This window comes from Trachypithecus francoisi, unplaced genomic scaffold (assembly GCF_009764315.1).
Source record: "Trachypithecus francoisi isolate TF-2019V2 unplaced genomic scaffold, Tfra_2.0 Lachesis_group0, whole genome shotgun sequence".
Lineage (NCBI taxonomy): Eukaryota > Metazoa > Chordata > Mammalia > Primates > Cercopithecidae > Trachypithecus > Trachypithecus francoisi.
Genome location: NW_022681453.1, coordinates 67,121,111 through 67,139,791, shown reverse-complemented (window position 1 = coordinate 67,139,791; position 18,681 = coordinate 67,121,111). Strand labels below are relative to the sequence as shown.

The 18,681-nt window shown below is 35.8% G+C and overlaps 1 protein-coding gene across 2 annotated transcripts in view; it reads left to right on the top strand.

Moving 5' to 3' along the window:
- The window catches only part of EAF2 (ELL associated factor 2), a 52,370-nt gene that overhangs the window by 24,589 nt on the left and 9,100 nt on the right, over positions 1-18,681 (top strand). For both annotated transcript variants that reach the window (XM_033211063.1, XM_033211062.1), the window contains one exon: positions 12,626-12,877. In XM_033211063.1, coding sequence (XP_033066954.1) covers positions 12,626-12,877 — 252 coding nt within the window. The remainder of the gene's footprint in view (positions 1-12,625; positions 12,878-18,681) is intronic.

Below are 18,681 nucleotides of genomic sequence, written 5' to 3'. Positions count from 1 at the left end.
TGTCAAAGGCCTTTTCTACATCTGTTGAGATAATCATGTGGTTTTTGTCATTGATTCTGTTTATGCAATGGATTACATTTATTGATTTGTGTATGTTGAACCAGCCTTGCATCCCAGGGATGAAGCCAACTTGATCGTGATGAATAAGCTTTTTGATGTGCTGCTGGATTCGATTTGCCAGTATTTTATTGAGGATTTTTGCATCGATGTTCACCAGGGATACTGGTCTAAAATTCTCTTTTTTTGTTGTGTCTCTGCCAGACTTTGGTATCAGGATGATGCTGGCCTCATAAAATGAGTTAGGGAGGATTCCTCTTTTTCTATTGCTTTGAATAGTTTCAGAAGGAATGATACTAGTCCTTCTTTGTACCTCTGGTAGATTTCGGCTGTGAATCCATCTGGTCCTGGCTTTTTTTTTTTTTTTTTTGGTTTGTAAGCTATTAATTATTGCCTCAATTTCAGAACCTGTTATTGATCTATTCAGAGATTCAACTTCTTCCTGGTTTAGTCTTGGGAGGGTGTATGTGTCCAGGAATTTATCCATTTCTTCTAGATTTTCTAGTTTATTTGCATAGATGTGTTCACAGTATTCTCTGATGGTAGTTTGTATTTCTGTGGGATTGGTGGCAATATCCCCTTTATCATTTTTTATTGTGTCTATTTGATTCTTCTCTCTTTTCTTCTTTATTAGTCTTGCTAGCAGTCTATCAATTCTTTTGATCTTTTCAAAAAACCAGTTCCTGGACTCACTGATTTTTTTCAAGAGTTTTTTGTGTCTCTGTCTCCTTCCGTTTTGCTCTGATATTAGTTATTTCTTGCCTTCTGCTAGCTTTTACATTTGTTTGCTCTTGCTTCTCTAGTTCTTTTAATGGTGACTAGAACTTTTTTAAAGGGTGTTGATTTTACATCTGTCCTGCTTTCTCTTGTGGGCATTTAGTGCTATAAATTTCACTCTACACACTGCTTTAAATGTGTCCCAGAGATTCTGGTAAGTTGTGTCTTTGTTCTCATTGGTTTCAAAGAACATCTTCATTTCTGCCTTCATTTTGTTATTTACCCAGTAGTCATTCAGGAGCAGGTTGTTCAGTTTCCATGTAGTTATGTGGTTTTGAGTGAGTTTCTTAATCCTGAGTTCTAATTTGATTGCACTATGGTCTGAGAGACAGTTTGTTGTGATTTCTGTTCTTTTACATTTGCTGAGGAGTGCATTACTTCCAACTATGTGGTCACTTTTGGAATAAGTGTGATGTGGTGCTGAGAAGAATGTATATTCTGTTGATTTGGTTTAGAGAGTTCTGTGGATGTTTATTAGGTCTGCTTGGTGCAGAGCTAAGTTCATGTCCTGGATATCCTTGTTAACCTTCTGTCTCATTGATCTGTCTAATATTGACAGTGGGTGTTAAAGTCTCTCATTATTATTGTGTGAGAGTCTAAGTCTCTTTGTAGGTCTCTAAGGACTTGCTTTATGAATCTGGATGCTCCTGTATTGGGTGCATATATATTTAGGATAGTTAGGTCTTCTTGTTGAATTGATCCCTTTACCATTATGCAGTAGTCTTCCTTGTCTCTTTTGATCTTTGATGGTTTAAAGTCTGTTTTATCAGAGACTAGGATTGCAACCCCTGCTTTTTTTTGTTCTCCATTTGCTTGGTAGATTTTCCTCCATCCCTTTATTTTGAGCCTATGTGTGTCTCTGCATGTGAGATGTGTCTCCTGAATACAGCAAACTGATGGGTCTTGACTCTTTATCCAATTTGCCAGTCTGTGTCTTTTAACTGGAGCATTTAGCTTATTTACATTTAAGGTTAATATTGTTATGTGTGTATTTGATCCTGTCATTATGATGTTAGCTGGTTATTTTGTTTGTTAGTTGATGCAGTTTCTTTCTAGCATCGATGGTCTTTACAATTTGGCATGTTTTTGCAGTGACGGGTACTGGTTGTTCCTTTCCATGTTTAGTGCTACCTTCAGGAGCTCTTGTAAGGCAGGTCTGGTGATGACAAAATCTCTCAACATTTGCTTGTCTGTAAAGGATTTTATTTCTCCTTCACTTATAAAGCTTAGTCTGGCTGAATATGAAATTCTGGGTTGAAAATTCTTTCCTTTAGGAATGTTGAATATTGGCCCCCACTCTCTTCTGGCTTGTAGAGTTTCTGCCGAGAGATCTGCTGTTAGTCTGATGGGCTTCCCTTTGTGGGTAACCTGACCTTTCTCTGGCTGCCCTTAAGATTTTTTCCTTCATTTCAACTTTGGTGAATATGACAATTATGTGTCTTGGAGTTGCTCTTCTCAAGGAGTATCTTTGTGGTGTTCTCTGTATTTCCTGAATTTGGATGTTGGCCTACCTTGCTAGGTTGAGGAAATTCTCCTGGATAATATCCTGAAGAGTGTTTTCCAACTTGGTTCTGTTTTTCCCGTTACTTTCAGGTACACCAATCAGATGTAGATTTGGTCTTTTCACATAGTCCCATATTTCTTGGAGGCTTTGTTTCCTTTTACACTTTTTTCTTTAAACTTCTCACTTCGTTTCATTCATTTGATCTTCAATCACTGATACCCTTTCTTCCACTTGATCTGATTAGCTACTGAAGCTTGTGGAAGTATCATGTAGTTCTCACGCCACGGTTTTTAGCTCCATCAGGTCATTTAAGGTCTTCTCTATGCCTTTTTTCTAGTTAGTCATTCATCTAATCTTTTTTCAAGGTTTTTAGCTTCTTTGCAATGGGTTTGAACATCCTCCTTTAGCTTGGAGAAGTTTGTTATTACTGATCGTCTGAAGCCTTCTTCTCTGAACTCATCAAAGTCATTCTCTGTCCAGCTTTGTTCCATTGCTGGTGAGAAGCTGCATTCCTTTGGAGGGGAAGAGGCACTCCGATTTTTAGAATTTTCAGGCTTTCTGCTCTGGTTTCTGCCCATCTTTGTGGTTTTATCTACCTTTGGTCTTTGACAATGGTGATGTACAGATGGGGTTTTGGTGTGGATGTCCTTTCTGTTTGTTAGTTTTCCTTCTAACAGTCAGGACCCTCAGCTGCAGATCTGTTGGAGTTTGCTGGAGGTCCACTCCAGACCCTTTTTGCCTGGGTATCACCAGCGGAGGCTGCAGAACAGCAAATATTGCAGAAGGGCAAATGTTGCTGCCTGATCCTTCCTCTGGAAGCTTTGTCTCAGAGGGGCACCTGGCTGTATGAGGTGTCAGTCAGCCCCTACTGGGAGGTGTCTCCCAGTTAGGCTCTTCAGGGGTCAGGGACTCACTTTAGGCAGTCTGTCCATTCTCAGATCTCAAACTCTGTGCTGGGAGAACCAATACTCTCTTTAAAGCTGTCAGACAGAGACGTTTAAATCTGCAGCAGTTTCTACTGCCTTTCGTTCAGCTATGCCCTGCCCCCAGAGGTGGAGTCTACAGAGGCAGGCAGGCCTCCTTGAAATGAAGTGGGCTCCACCCGATTCATGCCTCCAGGCCGCTTTGTTTACCTATTCAGGCCTCAGCAATGGCGGATACCCCTCCCCCAGCCTCGCTGCTGCCTTGCAGTTTGATCTCAGACTACTATGCTAGCAGTGAGCAAGGCTCCATGGGTGTGGGACCCTCTGTACCAGGTGTGGGATATAATCTCCTGGTACACCATTTGCTAAGACCGCTGGAAAAGCGCAGTATTAGGGGTGGGAGTGTCCCGATTTTCCAGGTACTATCTGTCACGGCTTCCCTTTGCTAGGAAAGGGAATTTGCCGACCCCTTGCACTTTCTGGGTGAGGCGATGCCCTGCCCTGCTTCGACTCACACTCTGTGGGCTGTACCCACTGTCCAACAAGCCCTGGTGAGATGAACCTGGTAAACAGCTGGAAATGCAGAAATCACCCATCTTCTGCGTGGCTCACACTGGGAGCTGTAGACTGGAACTGTTCCTCTTCAGCCATCATGGAACCTCCCCTTGTATCATTTTAAATTACTATTCAGGGTAAAAAAAAATGACTCTTTAGAAATATATAACTGGAGTTTTCTTATTTTGGGCAATTGTGATGACTCAAATTCAATTCTTCACAGCATCTTCCTATCAAAATGTTTATGTATGGCCAGATTGTAGATATTTAAGGTGTCACCAATTCCATAGGGAAATGAGGAAATACAGTAAGCAGAATAAGCAAGCACCTTTTTCTGAATTGCTGCTTACTTCTCAGAAGGGAGGTAATTTTAGGGAAGTACATACAGTCCTTTTGTAAGTAAGAAAACTTGAATCTCCATTTTTTTTTCTAGCTGCAATGTGGGTTATCAATGTTGTAGTAATTGTGGCTGCAGTGAGACCCTGGTCACTAAAGTATATTTGCTTCTACACTTTGCCTTCTTAACATTTGCACATAGCCATCCAATTTCATTGTTTTCTTCTAAGCCCAGTAGAGTATTCATTCTCTAATTGATTAGTAGCTCCTATACAAACAATAAAAAAGACAAGTCCAGAACCCTTGGTGGTACAAGGGGTCTTGAATTTTATTTTTTTATTTTTTAATATCATACCTGCTTCCAAATGGATTTGAATTATGATATCTTCATATACATGAATACAATAAAATATTGGTACAGAAAATCAAGATATCGAAGCAAATTTGCTGATCATTAACACATTAAATTGCCAGGTGTGGTGGTGTACACCTATAATCCCAGCACTTTGGGAGGACAAGGCAGGTGGATCACTTGAGCTCAGGAATTTGAGACCAGCCTGGGCAACATGGTAAAACCCCATCTCTACAAAAAAATACAAAATTAACTGGGTGTGGTGGTGTATGCCTGTAGTTCCAGCTACTTGAGAGGCTAAGCTGGGAGGATCACTCGAGCATGGGGAGGTCAAGCCTGCAGTGAACCGTGATTGTGCCACTGCACTCCAACCTGGGTGACAGAGTGAGACTGTCTCAAAAAACGAAATAATAATAATAATAATTTAGCTCTGAGCTTCTAACCACCAAGAAAAAAAGGGAGACACAGGCAGCATATGTTGTATTATTGGATAGGTTACAAAGAATCAGACTTTTTCCTGTTACTAAATTCTAAAGGGAATTCATCATATGGAACGTTTTTCTAGGGAGCATTAAACTTTATACAGTGTTCTCAATGGTAATTTTATAGTAAAAGTAGAAGTTCTTCCATGTGACAGTTTTTTAATAGAGGCCTTAATAAAAGCATTGTATCGAAGCATAACTCAGGGAAAAGAAAGTTGTAGAGGACGCAAGGCACAGTGGCTCATGCCTATGATTCCATCACTTTGGGGGCCCAAGGTGGGAGGATCATTTGAGCCCAGGAGTTCGGGAACAGCATAGGCAGCATGGTGAAACCTCATCTCAATTAAAAAATTATAAAAATTAAAAATTAAAAAAAGAAAGTTGCAGAGGATAAGTTAATATCTCCAACCATAAAGCTTTCTATTTCTAACTTAGTATGAGAATGAAACTTCATTTACCTTGAGCTATTTGTATAACATGTTCCTTAGATTGCATTCTATAAAATATTTTCTTGACCCTACTGTGCCACTGACTACTGTTAAAATTGTTGAATCATCTTTTCAAGTTTATGTCTGGCAGTTATATTAGTATTTTTGTAGCTTAAATTTTACATTTACATCTTTGAGCTATCTAGAATTGAGTTTGAGAGATAAGATAGAGGCTAGATAAGATAGAGGCAGTGGCTCATGCCTGTAATCCCAGCACTTTGGGAAGCTGAGGTGGAGGATCGTTTGAGGCCAGGAGTTTAAGATAGCAAGATCCCATCTCTACAAAAAAAATATATTTTTTTAAAAAAAGAAATAAGATGGATCTAAAATTCTACTCCCCATACCCAGAAACAACTCACAGCTGGAAGTACCAGCAAACAGGATGATACCACAGTGAGTGATTGCAGTCCTCAAAGTGTTCTCCCTGTATGCCTGGCCTGAGACTCCCCTCCTCCATCAGAGACACTCTTTGGCCAGAAGGTCCCTGCAGGTAGAATTCTACTGTAATAAGCATTCAGCCTGGGAAGACTGTTTATACCACTTTACCTCCTAGACCTGCCTCCCTGCCCTGTTAACCTGAGATTCTTCTCTCTCATCTAAAGACATCTTGAGACTGGATCACACCAGTAAGGGGATCCTGCCACAACAAACACTTTGCTAGGAAGCACTTTCCTTTCCTCCACCCCTCCAAGCAGGGGAGCCAATCACAAAAAAAAAAAAAAAAAAAAAAAATTGCCTGGGTTAGAAAGCACTCTTTATCCCAGGCAAGAGACTCCATTTCCCCACCTATACACACCATATCTCCTTGCCTGGTGAAGTCCCTTCTTTTTGTCACATAGCACCAGCAGGGATCATCAGGGACCCCAGCTGCTGGAGATTTAGTTAAGAACACCAAGATAATACTGTAAAAACTCTGAAAACGAGATTTTCATTTAAACCACAGCCCACAACAGTAGGCAAGAATGTGCACGCTAAACCTCAACTGGGTGATTGCCTACTAAAATTAAAACTGTGAATAAGATATAGATCTCCCCTAGCATAAAAACCAAGATATCCAAGATACAATAGAAAATTACCTGTCATGGCCGGGTACAGTGGCTCACATCTGTAATCCCAGCACTTTGGGAGGCCAAGGTGAGCAGATCACTTGAGGTCAGGAGTTTGAGATCAGCCTGGCCAATGTGGTGAAACCCTGTCTCTACTAAAATACAAAAATTAGCTGGGTGTGGTGGCGCGCACCTATAATTCCAGCTACTTGGGAGACTGAGGCAGGAGAATTGCTTGAACCCAGGAGGTGGAAGTTGCAGTGAGCCAAGATCGTGTCACTGCACTCCAGCCTGGGCGACAGAGCAAAACTCTGTCAAAAAGAAAGAGAGAGAGAGAAAGAAGGAAAGAGAGAAAAGAAAATTACCTGTCATACCATAATTTGTGATTCAGGAGAATCACATGAATGAGAAAAGACAATCAACTGATACCAACACTAAGACGAATCAAATGTTAGAATTATCTGACAATTATCTTTAAACGACTATCACGAATCTGGTTCAATTGTACATTCCCTTGAAACAAATGAAAAAAATAGAAAATCACATTAAAGAAATAGAAGTTTTACATAAGAATCAAATGGAAATTAAAGAACTGACAAATACAATAACAACAAAAATACTCACTGGATGGGCTCAGTGCTAGGGAGTGGATAGAATCAGTTTACTTGTGGATGTATAGAATCCACTCAACCTGAAAATAGAAAATAGACTGAAACAAGATGAGCATATCCCCAAGAATCCGTGGAAGAATGATAAAATATCCAATATTTGTGTCATTGGAGTCTCAAAGAAGAGGGAAAGCAGGGTTAAAAGAGTATTTAAAGAAATATGTGCAAAAACTTCCCAAGTTTTATGAAAGATATAAACCCACAGATGTAAAAACCTGAACAAACCCCAAATAGGATAAACCTAAAGAAATTGATGCCAAGGTACATCATAATGAAACATCTGAAAACTAAAGGAAAAGAGAAAAGAGTTGAAAGCAAGAAAGAAATGACATATTACCTATGAAAGAATACCATTCAGTTAACATCAGATTTCTCATCTGAAGCCATGGAGCCCAGAAGGAAGTGGCATAATATTTTTTAAGTGCTGAAGGAAAAAAAACATGTTAAGTGTGAATTCTGTATCTACCAAAATGCTTCTTCAGTAATGAGGAGTAAATAGCCTGCTTCAGAAAGGAAAACTGAAATAATTTGTTCCTAGGAAGCTATCCTTAAATATTGGCTATATAAAGTCATTCAGACAGAAGAGAAACATTAAATGGAGGAATCTTAAGAGTATCAGGAAGACAGAAACCACAACAGAAAGAGCAAACATGTCAGCAAGTACAATTGATTATAGTTTTCCTCATGACTTTTCTAAATCATATGTGATGACTGAAACAAATATGGTAATACCTTCTGATACCCAAAATAATGATATTTCAAAGTGGACCTACATGGATATGAGGTTTACTTAGAATGGGAATGCATTGACAAGTCAGGTATGTATATTGAAAAACCCAAACCAACCACTAAGAAAAATGTACAAAATGACACCTTTTGTAAATTAATTGAGATGGCATTCTAAAATGGTTCAAGTAACCCACAGAAAGGCAAGGCAAGAGAAATGAAATACAGAGGAAGCAAACAGAAAACAAATAACAAATTGACACACGCCCTAATATATATCAATAATTACTTTAAATATATATTGTCTAAATAAGCCAATTAAAACGCGGATATTGGCAGACTGTATAAAAAGCACACTCAACTATATGCTGTTTATAAGAAACTAATGAAATATGTAGCTTGAAAGTAAAAGTATAGAAAATATATACCATTTAAACATTAATGTTAAAAAGCACAAACATGTGGCTGTATTAATATCAGATAAAGGTGACTTAAGAGCAAAATAGGCTGGGCGCAGTGGCTCACACCTGTAATCCCAGCACTTTGGAAGGCTGAGGCAGGCAGATCACTTGAGGTCAGGAGTTCGTGACCAGCCTGGCCAACATGGTGAAACCTCATCCCTACTAAAAATACAAAAATTAGCTGGGAGTGGTGGCACACACCTTAATCCCAGCTACTCAGGAAGCCGAGGCAGGAGAATCACTTGAACCCAGGAGGAGGAGGTTGCCATGAGCCAAGATTGTGCCACTGCACTGCAGCCTGGGTGACAGAGTGAGACTCCGTCTCAAAAAAAAAAGCAAAATAAATTACTACAAAGAGGTACATTAATAATGATTAATGTATTAATTTACTAGGAAGACATAAATGTGTATACATCTAACAACTGAACTGAACTGAGAAAAGCATGAAGTAAAAACTGATAGAACTGAAAAGAGAAATCTGCAAATCCACAGTTATGCCTGGGTATTTCAACACTCTGCTCTCAGCAACTAATAGAACTACTAGACAGAAAATCAACACAGATGTAGGAAATCTGAGTAACACGATCAACCAACAGGATGTAATTGACAGATACATAACATGCCACACAACAGCAGAATACACATTTTGTTTCAAGTGCCCATGGAATATTTACTAAGATAGACCATATCCTGAGCCATAAAACAAATCTCAATAGATTTATAGAAACTGAAGTCATACAGAGTATGTATCTGACCATAATGGATTCAAACTAAAAATCAGTAACAGACAACAGGAAAAATCTCTAAACACTTGAAAATTAAACAACACATTTCTAAAGGATCCATGAGTTAAAGAAGAATTATCAAAGGAAATTAAAAATACATGCAATTAAATGTATTAAGTTAACATAGCATGCCAAAATATGTGTAATGCAACTAAAGAAGTTCTGAGAGGGAAATTTATGGCACTAAATGCTTACATTAGAAGTGAAGAAAGTTATCATATTAATTAATTTAAGTCCCTTTTTTAGGAAAGTAGAAAAAGAAAAACAGATTAAACCCAGAGCAAGCAAAAAGAGACAAATAATGAAAATAAGAAGTAATATCAAGGAAATTGAAAACAATAGAGAAAATTAATGAAACAAAAAGGCCGTCATCAGAGAACACTGCTGATAAACTTCTAGTAAGATTGATAAAAATGAAAAGACAGAAGGCACAAATTACTAATATCAGGAATGTAAAGTACAACTTCTATCTATAATCAGGAAAGTAATGAATTTACTACAGATCCAGCAGCCATTAAAAGTATTATAAAGAAATGGTAGGCTGGGTGTGGTGGTTCACGCCTGTAATCCCAACACTTTCGGAGGCCAAGGCAAGAAGATTGCTTGAGCCTAGGAGTTTGAGCCCAGCCTAGGCAATACAGTGAGACTCTGTCTCTACAAAAAAAAAATTTTTTTAGATTAGTCAGGCGGTCAGGCGTGGTGATGTGCACCTGAGTAGTCCCAGCTACTCGGGAGGCTGAGGTGAGAGGATTGCTTGAGTCCAAGAGGTTGAGGCAGCAGTGAGCCATAGTTGTGCCACTGCACTCCAGCCTGGGTGACAGAGCAAGACCCTATCTAAAAAGAAAAGAAAAGAAATATTACAGCTTTGTGCTCATAAATTTGACAATTTAGAGGAAATGGACTAGTTCCTCAAAAGCTAAGAACTACCAAAACTCAACTAAGGTGAAGTAAGCAACTTGAATAGTTCTATCAACATTAAATAAATTAAATTAGTAATTAAAAAGCACCCCCAAAAGAAATAGCCAGACCCAGAAGTCTACCAAACATTTAAAGAGAATTAACACTGACATTACACAATCTTTTCTGGAAAAAGGAAAAGGAAGAAATATTTCTAAGCTCATTTATGAGGCCAGTATTACCCCCAATATCCAAACCAGATAAAGACAGTACAAGAAAAGGAAAACTATGAACCAATATCTCTTATGAACTTAAACTCAAAAATTATCAATGAAATATTAGTAAATTGAGTCCAACATTGTATAACAATAATTATACAACATGAACAAGACAACATTCCTATTCTCACATTATATTTAGGAGTATGGATGAGGGTTAGAAGGAGGGTGGGGAAGATACAAGCAGTAAACAAATATCCAACTGAATTTCAGAAATAAGTATCTTGAGGAGAATTAAACTAGGCAATGGGGGTTGCAGAATGGAGAGGAAGGAACCTTTTGAGAAGGTTACACTTAAACTGATTCAAGAAGGAGCCAGCCTTTCAGAGATCTAGAATCTTCTCAAGAGACACCATTAATGAAAGGAAAAGCCTAGCTACAAACTTGGGGGAACCTGGAAGAAATATTCACAAATGCATATGTGTGACAAAGGGCTCATAGCCAGAAGAATTAGCTATGAAGAACTCTTACTAATCAGTAAGAAAAAGACAAACAAATATAAAAATGGACAAAAGATTTGAACAGGCTTTTCACAAAAGATGATATTCAAATGGCCAGTAAGCATATAAAAAACACTGCTTCATATCATCACATCAAAGAAATGAAAATTAAAACTACGAGAAGTTACCATTGTACACCCATCAGACTCACTATACCACGTGTGTGTGTGCCCTAGTGAGGGAAGATATGAAGCATCTGTGACTCATATCTTGCTGGTTGGAGTGTAAAACCAGTTTGAAAACTGGGAGTTTTTAATGAAATTAAACCTACGCCTATTGTGACTTAGCAATTTCTCTCTAACTTTCTACCTAAGAGAAGTATGTATATAAGTTCAAAAAGACTTGTAGAGGAATTTTCATAACAACTATATTCATAATATCCAAAACTGAAAACAACCCAAATATTCATAAATGGAAAATGGGTAACCAGCTTGTGGTATTTTTATATCATATCATATCATAGCAGTAGAGAAGAATAGGCTACAGATTAATTCAGTAACATGAGTAAATATAAAAACATTATGTTGAAAGAAGGCAGACCAAAAAGTACATGCTGAGTGAATCCATTTGTATGAAGTTTAAGAATAGACAAAAATCTTTGGTAATAGAAGTCAAAATGGTGATTAGTGACTGGAAAAGAGCATAGGAGAATATTCATGGGGATGCAAATATCCTATATCTTGATCTCAGTGGTAGATATACAGGTTTTATATATGCTAAAATTTATCTAGCTGTACATTTTACTTTATGGAAATTATGTATTAAACAAACAAACAAAAGATCTGGGTGAAGAATATACCAGGCAGAGGAAACAGCTAGTACAAAGAACATAGCCTGGAAATGGGTTTAATGTGGTCAAATAATAGAAAGCCAGTGTGTCTATAATAGGGAGAATGAGGGAGTGGGCTAAAAATTACCAGTTAACTTAATGTAGCAGTGTACTAAGATGATAACAAATGGCAATGTGTCAACTGAGCATATTATTGACTTAGAATTTTTTGGTTTAAAAAATTTTGTTCAACTATTTGACATTTGTATCATATAGGAAAACACTGACTTGAAAGTCAGTAGACTTGCCTCCACCCATATATAACTGACAACTTTTGACCTTTCTGGATCTTCATTCCCTCATTTATAAAATTATGAAGTTGTTCTAAATGGTGGCTGAAGACCTTCCCAACTATAATTTTTTGTGTGTCTAGAACTTGAAAAACACTAAACAAAAGAAGACATCATTATTATTCTTTTTATCTACAGAAATATGTATAGCCAAAGTTATAATGGCAACTGGCTTTTCAAAAATACTTAGAATATTTTAAATCCCTATTAAGGGAGCAGGGGGGAAACCTACAGATGCTTCATCAAAATGTTCTCTAGGAAAACCAGGAAAAGAATGAAGTTCATCTGTTACATTATCACATTACATTTTATGTATTTAAAGGAATAAAAAATAATCAGAAGACAGTTTCTGCCAAAATAGATCTTAATTTTTATAGTTTTCACAGTATTTACTTCATATTTGAGTCACCTGTATATTTAAGTACAATGGTTTAAATAAATGTGGAGTTTAGATTTAGACCTTATCTATCCCTTTTAGTTCTGTAATCCAATCATTGAAGTATGGCTTGATGGTAGAATAGTTTTGTGTTTTAATAAAATGCTTTAAGTACTGTAAATGTATGTTTGATTTTAGTTTCAACAGTTTCTTAAAAACTAATACTTTCAATTTTTATTATATTTATTTAGCATTTTTTATTTAACCTATCTATTCATTTCTGTCTTATTTTCAGAACTGAAGGCAGAAGCTACTCTAATGGACCAGATGAGTAGTTGTGATAGTTCATCAGATTCCAAAAGTTCATCATCTTCAAGTAGTGAGGATACTTCTAGTGACTCAGAAGATGAAGACTGCAAATCCTCTGCTTCTGATACAGGGAATTGTGTCTCGGGACATCCTACCATGGCACAGTACAGGATTCCTGATATAGATGCCAGTCATAATAGATTTCGAGACAACAGTGGCCTTCTGATGAATACTTTAAGTAAGTATACATAAACACAGGCAACTGAAAAAGTAAGAATTTAGAGTGGAGCCATATTGATTGTCACCTAAAATTTGGATAAAGAAAAAGATTCCTATTTTTTGCATTTGATACTATTAACAATTACATTTTTATTGAATTATGGTTTTATTTTGAATCTGTAACATAATGCCTTCTTGGTTTTTCTCCCATCTCTCTAGATAATCTTTCCTCTCATTCCTTTTCAAGTTTATATGACCTTCTGCTCAGTCATTAAAGTTGGAGTTTCATGAGGCTTACTTTTGGGTTCTTTTTTTCTTTTCATTCTACAATTTTTCCCTAGGTAATCTCCTCCATGTTTCTGTTGCAGTCAGTACTTATGTGTAGATAACTTGCAAATTTATATCTCTGATTCAAACCTCTAGGCTTTAGACATGTGTTTAACATCATCTCCCATCATCTCATCGCCTTCAATTTACTTTGTCCAAAACCAACTCAAAATCAATCTTTGGCTCATTGTGTTACCTCTTAGTGAAGGTAGCATACATCTAATTATGCAAATCATAAGTATAATTATTTTCAATGACTGAATTTCTTCCTCTTTACAGTGTAGCCACTCGTTCATCAAGTCCTGTTTGTTTTGCCTCCTCTGTATTTCTCAAAGTCATCTGCTTCTCTGCATCTCTGCCACTATCACAGTAGTTCAACCTATTATTTCTTGCCTTATCTACTACAATGACCTAACTGGTTCACGCCTTTATCTAGTCAAGCCCATTTTTGATCCATTATGTACATTGTAGCCATATTGATTTTTTTCACAATTCAAATACAATTTGTCATCTCTTCTGCTTTATACTTTTTAATAGCTTGTAATTTCTTTTAATATAGAAGCAAAACACCTTAACATAATGGTCTTGATTTTTCTTTTCTAACAAGACATGCTTTCTTTTTGCCACTATACTCAAATACTTTCACTCATATCAGGACCCTTATACATGCTGTCCATTCAGCCAGAAACACTTCCTTCTTTTCATGTGATTTTTTCTCCTTAAGATTATAGTTCAAAGTTACTTTCTCTAGGAAGTCTTTTTCACCTTTCTGACAAGGTCTTATGTTTTATAGACTTTTAGAATATCAAATATGTCTTCTTTATATCAATTGGCAATCATAAATTTACATTAATTTGTATGATTTGCTCTCTTTCTCTAGAGTATAATGTTCCATGAGAACAAGGACCTTGTTTGTTTTTGCTTATCATTGAATTCTAGCACTTAGCACATGGTACTTGACACATAATAGATGCTCAGTAAATACTTTTAAATAAAGGCATGCAGGTTGGTATTACCTGGGGAGAATGGAATTTTCTGTATATTTAAAATTAATCCCACTATGTTTATTAATAATGAAAAATGTAAGCAACTAGAAAGACTGACTAGCTTTAGCCTAATAATAGAACTAAAGAAGGGAGAAGCCAAGACTGAGAGGCAGATAATTGGTAAAACTATGGGTTAATTAGGGACCAGCAAAGATATTTTGAATTTTCCGTTATTTAGTGTTATTCTTGACTTGGGAACTAATATTGGAATATCTGATTTTTTGAATGGCCAAGGGAACACGGAGAAAACTCAGCTTGGTGGTGCTAAATGAGAATCTGAGTAAAAGCTAGAAAAAATTTTCCAGAAATTAATAAGTTCTATAGTAAATTAAGCGTATGTCTAGGAATCAGCATTCTGTATTATATTCCTGACTGCCTTATCACTTATTAGTTATGTAACTAATAACACTACACTTAACTTTCTTGTAGCTTCAATTTCCTCATTGAAAGTGGAGGTCACATTGCCTTGTAGAACTTTGAAGGGGTTCAGGATATTTTATATTTTAGAATTTCTTTTTATATCTAGAATAGTTTTCTAGTAAAACATGGCACAGTTAATTTATGTTTTTAAAACCCCTTCTGTGCCAAACAAATAGGAACAATGGATAAAGTATTAAAAGGTAAAACCCAGACATGGCCAGAATCAAATATAAGATAAACATCTCCAAAGAGAAGAGCTGGAATATACACACAAAACAATGGGCTTAGTGGAGCTGAAGCCATTGGATCTGAGTTCAAAAGAAGGTGATATTGGTAAGGATCTTGGTACTTTCAGGGAAAGGTATAATAATATAATCAGAACTTTTAGGGAAACTTTTAGGGAAATAATCAGAACTTTCAGGGAAAGGTATAATAATATAATCAGAACTTTTAGGGAAAGTTTTAGGGAAATAATCAGAACTTTCAGGGACGGCGGGCGCCTGTAGTCCCAGCTACTCGGGAGGCTGAGGCAGGAGAATGGCGTAAACCCGGGAGGCGGAGCTTGCAGTGAGCTGAGATCCGGCCACTGCACTCCAGCCTGGGTGGCAGAGCGAGACTCCGTCTCAAAAAAAAAATAAAAAATAAAAAAAAAAAATAAAAAATAAAAATAATAATATAATCAGAACTTTTAATAGTTTAAAACTATTAAACTTTTAAACTATTAGAAGTTCTGATTCAGTGAACCTGAGTCATACTTTCTATTTGAAGCTAGAGAACGTGTGTTGTTGGGGGTTAGTAGGGGAAGGGACAGAGGGTTGATAGAGATGGGGATAAATAATAAAAGAAGTTTGGAAGAAATAGCCAGTTAATAAAAGAGATCGGAAAAAATAGACATTTACATATGGACTGAGGCTACTGTGTTTTAGAAGGTGTGGGCATAGGGTCTGTAGAACCTCGATATCCATTGACTCCTTGAAGAGATCTAGTATATTTACAATATAACCAGGGGATAGCAACCTCCAAATGTGATTATGAAACATGTTTCTGGTAATGGATCTCAGAGGACTAGGTAGAGGGAACTACAAAACCCTGTCAGAGTGGTGTGAGGATAGAGAAAAACAGAAATTTTCCACTCAAAATGAGCAATCGTAATTCTAAAACAGAAGAAAAAAGTCTAATGCCAAGAAAGTCAGCCAACAAAATTAACAGTTAGGGCAGGGATTCTTTCCAAATGAAAATCTTTTTACAGAGCAATTAAGACAAAGACATTTAAATAAGTATGCTAAAAACATTCAAAGAGATAAATGAAGATACAGCTTTTAAAAGAATTATAAAACAAAGTCAGGAAGAAATGAAACAAATCTAATAGATTATAAAAAAGAATAAATTAGACTGGTCGTTGAAATTTCTAAAAAACCAGTAAATGAGAAAAACTGTAGACTGGACACAGTTGAAGAATAAATTTGTGAAATAGAAGATAATATTGAGGAACTATCCCAGAACACAATACAAGAGAGACAGAAAAATAAAATGGGAGACCAGCTTAGAGACAGAAAAGATTGAGAAGACTAAACATTACGCAATAGGAAGTCCAAGAAAGAATGGAGGAGATAGTATAAAAACTTAATCCTGAGAATTTTCCAGAATTGAAGAAACCCATGAATTTTTACTTCAGCTAATAAGCAGGATAAATAAAAATAAATCTAGACCTCAAAACATGATCGTGAAACTACAGAACATCAAGGATGAAATAACCTTAAAAGCTACAGAGAAGACAACCTACAAAAGAAGAATAGGCTGACAGCAGACACTCTTAGCTAGATAGGTAAGCCAAAAGATAGTGGGGGAAATATATTTCAAGTGTTAAAGGACAATAATTCTAGCTAGAATTTTATACCCAAACACAATGTCATTCAAGAGTAAAATAATGTTCACGCACACGAAAACAGCTTATTGTTTGTAGAATTTAGCAAATGTATTATTAACAGACATTATATATATGTTATATATATATTTCAGCAGAAAGAAAAGTGAAAACAGAAGGAAAGTGTGGAATATGAGAAACAGTAGTGAGCAAAGAAGTAGATGAAATGTCAGGAAATCTGATTAACCTTTGACTATAAAGATAACAAGTCTGTTTTAGATGTTTATACATTTGGAAATTTTTTTTTGAAGATTAAAGCTAAAACTCTAGACAATAGTTGTTGAGAGAGTATTCAATCAGTAGTTTAAGTAAGCTAAGATCCATGTCATGTTAGGAAGATAGAAACACTGAATTTGACTTTATTAGATAAATGTGTAGTTAGTTACGTATCCTAAAATGTTAAGGTTACCATTTAATTAATAAATACAATCTATAGTTTCCACAGCATCAGTGGAAAAACCAGGGAACATAGAAAACTTTATGTAGTAGAAAGCAGAGAAGAAGTGAAAGAAAGTGGTTGATCAACCCAAAACAGAAAATATGAAGTAGAAATACATCTCTATATATCCGTAATAACAAAAGCAAAGCATTTTATCCACCTAATAAGAAACAGATTATCAGATTAGATTTTTTTAAAACGCCATATGCTGATTATAACAAATTTTCTAAAAATTTGTTATATGGAAACCATATGGAAAATAAAGAGAGAAAAAAAGATGCTAGCTAAGTAGTAATTATAACAAAAATCTGGATCATCAATATCAGAAATAATAGACTTTAAGGCAAAATGTACTCCTAGAGATAAAGGGTCTTGATAAACTACGAGAAAAGGTTCAGTTCACCTGGAAGATAAACAATTCTGAATTGTATGCATGTAATAACATATCTTCACTATGTGTGTGTGTGTGTGTGTGTGTGTGTGTGTGTGTGTATAAAACATAACAGAAGTAGTAGAAATTGACAAGTCTATTTTAGTGGGAGATTTTATGAATCTGTAATCAAGCAGAAAAAATTTAGTAAGAGCATGAAATCTGTAAATACATAATAGACATACCTGTTCTAATAGTGAATACATAGAATCCTACAATCCAAAAATGCAAAGCGAGTGGTCATCTTTAAGGTACGTATGAAACATTTACAGAAATTTACGTCTTACTAAGACAAAGACAATAACAGATTTCAAAGAATTCATTTTTTAATGAACATATTATGATTATAATATGATGAAAATATAAATAAAAATTAATTTAAAATAAGTTTAGAAATTTCAAAGCACATGCCTAATAACTTACATGTTAAAAGGCAACTACAATGAAATTACAAAATATGTGTAATTGAACAATATTTAAAAATTGAATATTGTTATGAAGCTTAAAAATCATAAATAATAAATAAAATATCACAGCAGTTTTGGTACTTCCAAGGAAATGTTTTAAAGGATAATAGGAAATTTAATTAATTAATTAACTTTATTTTAGAGATGGAGTCTCGCTTTGTTGCTCAGGCTGGAGTGTAGTGGCCATTCACAGGTGCAAACATGGTATACTACAGCCTCGAACTCTCGGGCTCAAGTGATTCTCCTGCCTCAGCTTCCCCAGTACCTAGTACTGCAGGCATATGCCACTGTGTCCAGCTCATTATAGGGAACTTTATAACTTCAAAATTTTATTTAAAAAAATTGAAGATAAATGAGTGAAAGCTTCACTTTGAGGAACTAGAAGAACAATAACATCTTAAAGCAGAGAAAGAAAATAATATAGATGAATAGAAGTTAATGTAATAGATAATGAGGAAACATTAGAAAATCAACAACACTAAAAATTTGTTTCTTTGAAAACTAACAAAATAGACCAATAGAATAGACCAATCTTTAACAAGGGCTGAGAAGAAAAATAGAAAAATCACAAATAGACAATATTAAGGAAGAAAATTAAGTTAAAATTATAACTATATTTTTAAAAATTATTGATATACAATAAACGTATTTATGACTTACACGTGATATTTTGATACCAGCATACAATGTGTAGTGATCAAATCTGGGTAATTAGGATATACATTACCTCAAACATTTGTCCTTTTTGGGCGGTTAAGAACATTTCAAAT